General features: G+C 34.2%; 1 protein-coding gene across 1 annotated transcript in view; it reads left to right on the top strand.

The window, feature by feature from the left end:
• Nucleotides 1-11,970, top strand: part of LOC123550422 (uncharacterized) — an 86,781-nt gene extending 74,811 nt beyond the window's left edge. Inside the window, exon 38 of the mRNA XM_053546886.1 lies at nt 5,688-11,970. Coding sequence (XP_053402861.1) covers nt 5,688-5,750 — 63 coding nt within the window. The 3' untranslated portion in view covers nt 5,751-11,970. The remainder of the gene's footprint in view (nt 1-5,687) is intronic.
• Nucleotides 11,971-12,236: the final 266 nt, after the last annotated feature.

The raw sequence follows: 12,236 nt of genomic DNA, 5'->3' as shown, positions 1-12,236 counted from the left end.
TATAATTACCTAAGTTATAATAATGACTGTAATAATGGCAACAGTGCATGTGGGAACACCTTAGTGGGTGAACAGGCTATTGACTCTCGTAACCATCCTTTGCGGTATAATGCTAGAGAAAAGGTAGTTTCTTCGAAAGATGATAGACAGAATAAGGGAGATAACGCGAATAAAATTGTTTCTCTATGAGAATCAAATGCTTTTGAAGAACTTAAAATGCTTTCGTTAAATGTATGTGGCCTGAAATCGAAATTGATTTGTCCAGAGTTTATTGATCTTTTAAACCAGTATAGTATAATAGGTTTACAAGAAACAAAATATTGTGACTTAGATTTTGTAAATGTACCGGGCTTTGATATTTTTATGAAAAACAGAATTTCTACCAGAAGACGTAAATCTGGTGGCATTGCTTTACTTATTAGAAAGGATATTTCTAAATATATTTCTGTAAAAGAGACAGAAAATAAACTGGTTTTATGGTTTACAATTTCAAAAACGTTGTTAAAAACAGTAAAAGATGTAGTTTGTGGCATTTTCTATGTACCACCAGAGTACTCAGAATATTCTACAGAAGACCCGTTTTCAGAAATCCAAAGTGATGTTAACAAGTTTGCACAGAAATATGACATGTATTGTTTATTTGGAGATTTTAATTCCAGAACTAAATGTCTTCAGGATTATATCATAGTAGATACTGAATTTTTTGAAAGTCAAAATTTGGAAGAAATATGCTTAGAATATAACCTCGAAATGAGTATGTTTGACAGGTCTTCAAATGTAAATAAAGTACGTGTAAATAATGATAAATCCTCAAATAATTATGGGCATCAATTTCTTGAGTTTTTGAAACTGAATAATTTTTACATTTTAAATGGGAGAACAAATATGGACATTCCCGGGAAAACCACATGTAAAGGTACAAGTGTTGTTGACTACTTTGTTTGTAACTCTAATCTTTTTAAATATGTGTCTTCACTGCGAGTATTAGACTTCTGCCCATTGTTATCAGATGTTCATAACCCAGTTGAACTAAACTTAACATTTAACATAAGTAAAAGCAACTACGAACATGATGAGGAACAATTGTCTGTTAAACTATGGGATAGAACTAAAGCAAACGAATTTGTAGGTAAAATTAATGTACAAAAACTGCAAAATATAAATGAAACACTTGATAATCTTACACTAAATATGAACTTTACCAAAGAGAATGTAGACGAAATAGTCAGTGATATATCATCACTGTTTTTAAATACATCTAGCGAAACTTTTGGATATACAAAGGTAAATAAAAAATCATACACGGGTTATTCTAATAAAACTTCTTGGTTTGGACCAAAGTGCAAGAAGGCTAGAAAAAACTTTCACACGGCAAAGTATCTTTATAAATTAAGAAAGAATAACGAAACAAAGGAGATTCTAAAACGAAACGCTAAAATTTACAAAAATACATTAAACCAATTTTATAATAAAGACAAACGTTCAAGTATTAAGAAATTACGGGATGTTAAAAGTAAAGACCCGCGAAAATACTGGAAAATCCTAAATGGAAATCCAACACAGAAAAGTGAAGCTGACTTGTCAGATCTTTATAATTTCTTCAAAAATGTAAATAACAGCGATGATGAAAATAATGATACTGATAATAATAATAATAATAATAATAATAATAATAATAATAATAATAATAATAATAATAATAATAATAATAATAATAATAATAATGATGATAATAATAAAATAATAATAATAAAATGTGAAAAGAAACAACGAAGTATAAATGTTCCCATTACTGAAAATGAAATAATGGCAGCAATAAAAACTTTAAAAAATAACAAAGCAAGTGGTTATGATAAAATTGTAAATGAACAAATAAAAGCATCTTTACCATTGATGAAAAATATATATGTTAAACTCTTTAATCTAATTTATGAAACTGGTGTAATCCCAGAACTTTGGACAATAGGTATTATCAACCCATTATATAAAAATAAGGGCGACATAACAAAACCTGAGAATTATAGGCCTATAACATTGTTAAGCTGTCTAGGAAAAGTTTTTACCAGTATTTTAAATAAAAGAATAACTGACTATGTTGAATCTAATAACATTTTAAACAATATACAAGCGGGTTTTAGAAAAGGTTTCTCAACAGCAGACAATTTATTCGTCTTACACCACATTATTCAATATCTAAATAATAACAAGAGAAAATTATTCTGCTCATTTATTGACTTAAAACAAGCTTTCGACACAGTCTGGAGAAATGGTTTATGGGAAAAATTAATGAATACCAAAATCAACGGAAAGTGTCTCCAAGTCATCAGAAATATGTATAATGACATAAAATCCTGTGTTAGAGTAAATTCAAAATTTTCTAACTTTTTCTCCTGTAATATTGGAGAGTTCGTCAAGGGGAAAATTTATCACCTTTGCTTTTTTCACTATTTTTAAACGATCTAAAGGACTTTTTTCAAAATAATAGTAATGTACGAGGAATAACAATTCAAAATGAACAAAATACAAATGAACTCTTTAATCTCTTAAAAATCTTTATTTTACTTTACGCTGATGACACAGTAATATTGGCAGAAACAGCAAATGACTTACAGGAAGCTTTAAATACTTACGAACAATACTGTGATACTTGGAAACTTAAGATAAACATCTCAAAAACGAAAATTGTTGTTTTTGCTAAAGGTAGACAACCTATATATAATTTTACTTTTAAAAATGAAGCCCTAGAGGTCGTGAATGAATATAAATATCTTGGTCTGTATTTTAATAGAAGTGGCTCTTTTCTTAGTTGTAAAAAACATATTTCAAACCAAGCAACTAGGGCAATGTATAGTCTTATTAAAAACTCCAGTCGTCTTAACTTTCCAATAGATTTACAAATAGATCTCTTTAACAGAACTATCAGACCTATTTTACTTTATGGAGCTGAAATATGGGGTTTTGGTAAACTAGATTTAATAGAGCATGTACAATTAAAATTTTTAAATTATGTATTAAAATTAAAAAGGTCTGCTCCTAATTATTTTGTTTATGGTGAAACGGGATGTATGCCATTGTCAATAGATATAGAAGAAAAAATAATTTCGTTTTGGTCAAGGCTCTGTGTAACTGAAGGTGGAGACACCCCAAATAAATTATCAACTGCAGTTCATAAAAATATTTTACAATCAACAGAAACCATACCTATTGAAATGCTTAAAATAAAGTACCCATGGTTATACAATGTTCAATCTATTTTGATTAAATGCGGCCTTGTTAATATATGGACAGATCAAAATTTTCTGAATGCAAAATGGTTAAAGATGACCGTTAAACAAAAACTACAGGATTTATTCTTAAATAATTGGTATTTTTTAGTTGAAAATTCAAGCAATAGCACATTCTACAGAGTATTTAAGAACTCTTTTGGTATTGAACCTTATTTATCCAAACTACAACCCTCTCTATTATATAATTTCATTAAATTTAGAACAAGGAATCACCGCTTACCTATTGAAACGGGAAACTGGTCAAGAATACCAATAAATGAAAGAACTTGTAATTCATGTAGAAACAAAATTGGGGATGAATTTCATTATTTATTCGAATGCGATCAGTTCTACGATGCCAGAAGACAGTTTATCAAACCATATTTTTATCGACGTCCGAATATGTTTAAATTAGAAAAATTAATGTGTACTAGCAACAAATCAGAATTTTCGAAGCTTTGTAAGTTTGTAAAGGTTATCCTACGAATTGCTAGAAATTAGAATGTAATCTTTCCTCCATATTTACAGATTATTATTTTTATTAATATGAATTGTGCATATATCATGTGTTTAATATTAATTGTTTATAACTGATATACTGTACTTTGATGTGTTTATATATGGTAGCCTCGTAATAGATCATATTGTCTATTGAAAATTCCTCATATTTGCATGTATGTACATGTATTGAGAGAATAAACGAGATGTTCTGTTCTGTTCTGTTCTGTTCTGTTCTATTCCCAGACTATCTTAAATGTTTGTTTGTCGGTATATTTGATATTATGATGAGATTAATTATTGATAAAAGCTTAAAGAAAAGTTTTATTGATCAAATATCGATCAATTACTGATATCTTAAAGCATCATTTCTGCGGGATGGAGATCTTAGTCATTTAATCAGCGGTTGTTTGCATGCAAATGAAGGAAATAATATAGCCGTTTCATAAAATTGAGATGATAATTATGATATGCACTTGTTGATGAATAAAAACTTTAAAAAAAAATCTTAGTTGTTTCTTCGCATGTGCTATTTACAAATTACATATTGAAACGTCTATCAATAGATAATGTTTGTAATACGTTTGTTTTCGAAAATGTCACAAGTATGTTATTATAACGCATCACCGTTTACTCAGCAAACGGTCCTGATGACCGTAAACAAACTTTAGTTTTCTTCGTATGTTGGTCAATGTTTGGGTCGCTCGAAACCATGGATAACTCGAGCATTTTGCTCATCCCCTTGCGATCTCGAGCGAGCGGTGTTTTACTGTATTTATTTGTGTTATGATAGTGATATAAGTACAGCTATTATACTGGTATATAATATTAATTTCCACTGTATGAGTAATGCTTTTGAGAGCCTTTTTATACACATGTTTTGGATGGCATGCTTCAAGGCCAAATGTCATACCTGAACCCCTTGAAGGATTTTGAAGAAATTTGACACAAATGTTCACCACATCGAGACGATTTGCAGAGCGCATGTTCCAGTTGGCTCGCTTAAAGGTCAAGGTCACAGAGGTTAAAGATCATACCTTTGGGCGTATACTGCTCTGCATTTCGGCGCTCTTGTTTATGTTAAATGTTTTGTTTTTAGCTAAGGTGAGCTTTTGTGATCGCCCTGTGTCCGTCGTTCGTCCGTCGTCATCAACAATTTGACTGTTAACACTCTAGGGGTCACAATTTTGGCCTAATCTTAATGAAACTTGGTCAGAATGTTACCCTCAATAAAATCTTGGACGAGTTCGATATTGGGTCATCTGTGGTCAAAATCTAGGTCACTAGCTCGAGTCAAAGGAAAAGCTTGTTAACGCTGTAGAGGCCACATTTATGACTGTATCTTCATGAAACTTGGTCAGAATGTTAATCATGATGATCTAAAAGTCCACTTTGAATCTGTGTCATGTAGGGTCAAAAACTAGGTCATCAGGTCAGATCAAAGGAAAAGCTAGTTAACACTCTAGAGGCCATATTTTTGACCATATCATAATGGAACTTGGTCAGAATGTTAATCTTGATGATTTATAGGTCAAGTTCAAATATGGGTCAGGTGGGGTCAAAATGTAGGTCACCAGGTCAGATCAAAGAAAAAGCTTGTTAACACTCTAGAGGCCACATTTATGACTATATCTTCGTGAAACTTAGAATGTTAATCTCGATGATCTTTAGGTGAAGTTCGAATCTGGGTCATGTGGGGTCAAGAACTAGGTCAACGGGTCAAATCAAAGGAAAAGTTAATTAACACTGTAGATGCCACATTTCATGGCCCTCTTGATTTGTTACAAATAGATATTGTATAGAACTAGATGTTTTACAAAACTACTTAAAAATTCTGAAAGATTTGATAACAGCATGGAGGGATGTCTCTTTGAAGTTTAAAGTAAGACAGATTTGACTTTTGTTTGACTTGTATTTTTACAGGATCTATTACTGGGTTGTGGACCTTCAGTTGCTGACAGTGCAATCAGGGCCTTGTCAACTTAGAATCGGACTACATGGTGTCAGCTTGACAGAGGGTTGTCATTGGTCTGTTCTGTCAGAGAGGAGTGTGATCCTAAAATGGATTCTGTCAATGTTCTGCAGGAGTGTAGTGTGATCCTAAACTGGATACTGTCAATGTTGTGTCAGAGTGGAATGTGATCCTAAACTGTATACTGTTCTATTGGAGTGGAGTGTGATCCTAAACTGGATTCTGCCTGTTCTGTCAGAGGAGTGTGATCCTAAACTGGATTCTGCCTGTTCTGTCAGAGGAGTGTGATCCTAAACTGGGGATTCTGTCTGTTCTGTCAGAGAGGAGTGTGATCCTAAAATGGATTCTGTCAATGTTCTGTCAGAGTGGAGTGTGATCCTCAACTGGATACTGTCAATGTTCTGTTGAAGTGGAGTTTGATCCTAAACTGGATACTGTCAGTGTTCTGTCGGAGTGGTGTGTGATCCTCAACTGGATACTGTCAATGTTCTGTCGGAGTGTGATCCTAAACAGGATACTGTCAATGTTCTGTCGGTGTGGAGTGTGATTCTAAACTGAATACTGTCAATGTTCTGTTGGAGTGGAGTGTGATCCTAAACTGGATACTGTCAATTGATAATAGAATGTCATTTAAATAGAATCTAGTCTGTTAAATCCATATTGAACTTGACTAGTAAGATAAGACTTTCTAAGTCGACAAGACATAATAACAATACAACTTAAGCTCTGAATGAGCTTTTTAACTGACTACTGAAAACAAGTACAAACAAATAGCAACAAATATTTAACAGCTGTAAATAAAATAATTTCATTAGTACATATATTAAAATAGGGTTATTATAACAGTAGCTTGATCTGGGATGCAGTATTCGGCTCGAGTGGATTTTGCAGATCGGATCTCACGAGGCGCTTGTGCGCCGAGTGTGATCCGACCTTGCAAAATCCACGAGAGCCGAATACAAAGTCCCAGATCTAGCTACTGTTATAATGACCCTTTTATTATATACCTTTACTATTTTGATTCTTGTTTTGTTCTTGAACGAAATCTTCAATGTTTATCGATATTAAATGGAACTTACTGAAGTTTTTATGTGCGCTATTTATAGAAATGTGTCGGATCATGCATATAAATGAAAATAGTCCGGCAGCATGCAATACGGAAGGTACAATACGGAATTTGAAAGGTACAATACGGATTTTTTGTCTGTCTGTTCATATTTGATTGTGAAATACAAGCCGATTTTTTACAGAATTTATATAGGTATATAATAAAAGAAATTACAACATGATTCTCTGCACAATTCATAAATATTAAATCATTTAATACCTAGAGTTTAAATAGTTAAAATATAATTATGTTAAGATCATATAATAACACCTGCTGATCTACAACATGACGCATACAAACTGCCAAAAGACTAGACAGTAATTAAGAGATGGTTATAAGGAAGCAAATATCGCATGGAAACTTATTAAATATGAAATTATCATCAACTCCACTATGGTTAAAAGTTCCAGCAAAAGAACTTTTAGATTTTTAAAAAGATACACAATACATATTTTTTTAACTGCAAGCGGTTACAGCATGTATCGCATTTTAGTACGCAGACAAATTGTTCTCAAGCAATCATATCACAGGGCTCTTTCTGATGTTTGCATGTCTAATCTGGCCAACTAGTGGACTGGTCCAGGTGACAATAGATAGGCTTTCCTATAATAAGTAGAGAAAGCACAAAGGACACGATTGAATGTAGAGGTGTGAGCACAAATGCACAGAAGAAAATACAGCACATCAGAATGATAACAGCATAGAACAGTCATTTTAAGCATTCAGTCCATGACTCTGTAAATTTGAATTTGTTTATAATACCCCAACAAACTAAGTGAGGGGGTATATTAGGAGTGCGCTTGGCTGGCGGTCGGTCTGTCTGTCTGTGTTGGTCTGTTGGTTTTTATGGTTTCTGGACAACAACTCATGAAAGGCTTGACTGATTTAAATAAATTTTGATATACGGGTGTAACATTATAAAATACAGGTCAGATTTGACTTTGAGGTCAGTAGGTCAAAGTTCAAGGTCACAATGACCCCGAACAGTTAAATGGTTTCCGGATGATAACTTGTGAATGCTTGGGCCAAGGATCATAAATTTTGTTACATAGATGTAAAATTATAAAATACAGGTCAAGTTTGACTTTGAGGTCAGTGGGTCAAAGGTCAAGGACACAATGACCGAAACAGTTAAACGGTTTCCGGATGATAAACTTGAGAATGCTTGGACCTAGTATCATAAATATTAGTACACAGGTGTAACATCATAAAATACAGGTCAAGTTCGACTTTGAAGTCAGTAGGTCAAGGGTTAAGGTCACAATGATCCGAAACAGTTAAGAGGTTTTCGGATGATAACTTGAAAATGCTTGAGCCTAGGTTCACGAAGTTGATAGGGAGGTTGGTCATGACCAGCAGATGACCCGTAATGATTTTAAGGTCATCAGGTCATAGGTCAAGGTCACAATGACCCGGAACAGTTTAACCACTTCCGGACGATTAGTTTAGAACCCTTTGGTCTAGAATCATGAATATTAATAGGAAGGTTGGTCATAACCAGCAGATGACACCTATCGATTTTGAGGTCAGTATGTCAGAGGTCTAGGACACAATGACACGGAACAGTAAAACGGTTTCTGGATGATAACTTGTGAACGCTTGGACCTAGGATCATAAATTTGGTACACAGGTGTAACAGTATAATATACAGGTCAATTCTGACTTTTAGGTCAGTAGGTCAAGGTTCAAGGTCACAGTGACCCGGAACAGTTTAACGGATGATAACTTGAGAATGCTTGGGCCTTGGATCATGGAAAGTTAATAGGGAGGTTGGTCATGACCAGCAGATGACATCTATAGATTTTGAGATTAAAGGTCAAGGTCACAGTGACCTGAAACAGTTAAACTGTTTTCAGACAAAAATTTAAGAAGGCTTGGGCCTAGTATTACGAATCTTAAAAGGGAGGTTGAGTATGACAGTATATGACCCCCTATTGATTTTGAGGGCTGACTTTGAACTTGGCTTACTTCTGTGACAAGACCGTATTGTGGGGGTATAATTCATCACTCCTGTGACAGCTCTAGTTTGTGCAGGCTTAGCATTTGAATACTTTACCATTCCAATTCAACATCATTGATTGAAACTGACCAAAACTACAGGAATATTGGACAGATTCATCTAGAGAGTTCCAAAGTACAGGGGCTGCATACCTAAAAGAATTCTTCCCAGCTTTAGTAGATTTCACTTGAGAGATCTTCAACAAATTAGAATAACGGAAATTTTAGTTACTGTATTGTTTTTGAATAAGACCATTCAAAACTAGTGGAGATATTCCATGAAAGAATTTATAAGTTTCCAGTGCCATCATTCTTATATGCCTAATGCAAAGAAGTAATTTTACTTTCATTAAAGCAGCATGCCTACAGATTTTGTTAAAAATTAATCTTTCTTTCAAATTGTAGTTTGGTCTTACTATGAACATCAGAATTTGAATTTTTGTTTCTTAAAGATTTTAAAAGTTCCAAATCAAGGAAAAACGATGACCGCGTCGGGAATCGAACCCCGGACTGCCGCAGCAATAAAGACAGTTTCCCGTCGTTGTAACCAATAGTGCTATAGCTGAAGTAGTGAATAAAGACTTCAAAATATAGATATTTATAATCGAGACAGTTTACATGGAGTAAAAGTGTGTCAATCACTTTTCGATTTTCATTGTAAAATGTAGTAAAAACAGCAAATTTTTATGACTTTCGTTTCTGTAACATAAAGTTTGTCAGTAATTAAGTTTTAAAGCCTTCTTAAGAAATAAAGCATTTATTTCAAGATACCTAAAAACAGTATTTTTTTTTTTTGTTGAACAATCTGGAGGCATGCTGCTTTAAGAGTTTGGTATAGGAAAAGTCAATCTGGAGTGTTGGTGTAGACAGGATTCAGTATAGTCAATGCCATGTCATTATAGGCATGGACCTAATGCCGAATGTTATGTAAACAGTCTATGCAGGGTCATGAAAGGGAGGGTTTAGTCATATCAGTCCATGTGTCATTGTGGGAAAGACCCAGTCTATTCAGTCAATGTAGAATATCAAACATGGTCTTGCATGTTCATTCAATATTGACATGTTCCTCTCTTTTCAGACAATGCAGAATGTCAAACAGATTCTTGTATGTTCATTCAGTATTGACATGTCAGACATGTTCCCGTCTTTTCAGACAATGTAGAATGTCAGACATAGCTCAGTTTAATCATACAACGCTGAATGTCAGACATAGTCCGTTTAATCATACAGCGCAGAATGTCAGACATGGTCCTGTCTACTCATACAGTGCAGAATGTCAGACATGGTTCTGTCTGCTTGTACACTGCAGAATGTAAGACATGGTCCAGTCTACTCATACAGTGCAGAATGTCAGATATGGTCCAGTTTAATCATACATTGCAGTATGCCAGACATGGTCTAGTCTACTTGTACAATGCAGAATGTCAGGCATGGACTGGTCTACTTGTACAATGCAAGGGGTTGGGGGCACTTAGAGTTGCCCATGCCCAGTCCAAATTTGTGTTAAACATATCTCAAAAAGTATTTGACCAAGTGTCATCAAACCTCGTAGGATTGTTATTCAGCACAGGACGCAGTGCAACAGGGGTTTTAATTGGATCCCACGCAGATCCGAGTTATGGCCCTTGACTTTGTCAAAAATAGGCATAAAAAGGGCCAAAGTTTGTGTCGCATGTATCTCGAAAAGTATTAGACCCAGTTTTATGAAACAAAGAATATTAGAAAATTATATTATAAAAAAGATTATATTATAAAAACGGAAAAGAATGTCATTCAGCATGCGAGGTTGTGCATCTTGAGTTTTGTTAGAGATATCACTCAGTCAGACCAGAGTTATGGCACTTGACTTAGTAAAAAATAAGTAATAAAAATAAGTAAATAAAAGGCCTGAAATGTTTTATGCACACCTGAAGTTCCGTTTGGGATTTCAGTCAGCCAGATTAGAGTTATGGTCCTTGACATAGTTAAATTATACATTGTGCTTATGTTGCATATATCTTAGAAACAATTTCACCTAGAGCCATGAAATCATGTAGGAATATTATCCATCATGTGAATTTGTGCACCCATGTTTTTTTTGACTTTGCAATACAAGTGTTACGGGCTTTGACTTAGTCAAAAAATAAAAGTTTGTGCTGCATATACATGTTTGTCAAAAAATAAGTTTGTGCTGCATATACATGTATGTCAAAATGTACTTTACCAAGAGTCATAAAGCATTAATTAGAGCTGTAAAGTTTTGCATTGGCTATTCTCTTTGGGATATTACTCAGCTAGGCCAGAGTAATTGTCCTTAAGTGAAGTTCTTAAGTTTGTGTTGCAAACATCTTTTAATAAGCTTATTCGCTTTATGTCCAATTCCCTTATCTCAGTTGTATATTATTCATGTAATGACATAAATAAAATATGAGCCGTGCCATGAGAAAACCAACATAGTGGGTTTGTGACCAGCATGGATCCAGACCAGCCTGCGCATCCGTGCAGTCTGGTCAGGATCCATGCTGTTCGCTTTTAAAGCCTATTGGAATTGGAGAAACTGTTAGCGAACAGCATGGATCCTGACCAGACTGCGCGGATGCGCAGGCTGGTCTGGATCCATGCTGGTCGCAAACCCACTATGTTGGTTTTCTCATGGCGCGGCTCATATGTTTAAACCAAATATCTTTAAAAATGTTTAGCCTTGATTCATAAAACTATGTACAGTGTCGGGAGTAGGGGGCACCTTTGTCCTATGGACACACATCTATGCAGAATGTCAGTTATGGTCCGGTCTGCTCACACAATGTAGAATGTAAGACATGATTCAGTTTATTCATACAATGCAGAATGTTGGACATGGACCCGTTTACTCGTACATTGCAGGATGTCAGATATTGTCTAGTCTACTCATAAAGTGCAGAATGTCAGACACTGTTGAGTCTGATAAGGCATTGCATTATATCATAAAACAATGCATTGCATCAAAAGGGCAATGAAAAGTCCAGTTTTGAAACATTTTCATTCATAAAGTAGTTACAAAGACAGGGATTTGTGATGTAATTTGATTCTCTGTATGTTTTCATTATAATGAGAAAGCTTAGTTGTTATTTTAAGATATTTATTAAATAAAAACAATTGATTTAAACTTTTCTTTTGTCTTTATTTTTGATATTCTGTTTGGTACAGCCATTTTAGTCCCATAAAAAGATGTAAATACTTCTAGATTTTTTGTTCCACTCTTCAGCCGATTATCCGCTGTAGAAGGGAGGGATATAGTTATGGCATTGTCCATCCAGCCGTTTGTCTTTGTGTCTGTTTGTCTGAAATTTAAACGCTTATAATTCAAAAAGTCATTTTAGCTAGAATGGCCAAACCTTGCCTATTATTGATAAGCGTGTGGACCTGCCCTTTGCTC

This window comes from Mercenaria mercenaria, chromosome 6, assembly GCF_021730395.1.
Source record: "Mercenaria mercenaria strain notata chromosome 6, MADL_Memer_1, whole genome shotgun sequence".
In the NCBI taxonomy this organism is placed as follows: Eukaryota; Metazoa; Mollusca; class Bivalvia; order Venerida; family Veneridae; genus Mercenaria; species Mercenaria mercenaria.
The sequence above is the reverse complement of the archived record's forward strand: the minus strand, read 5'-3'. Positions and strand labels throughout refer to the sequence as shown.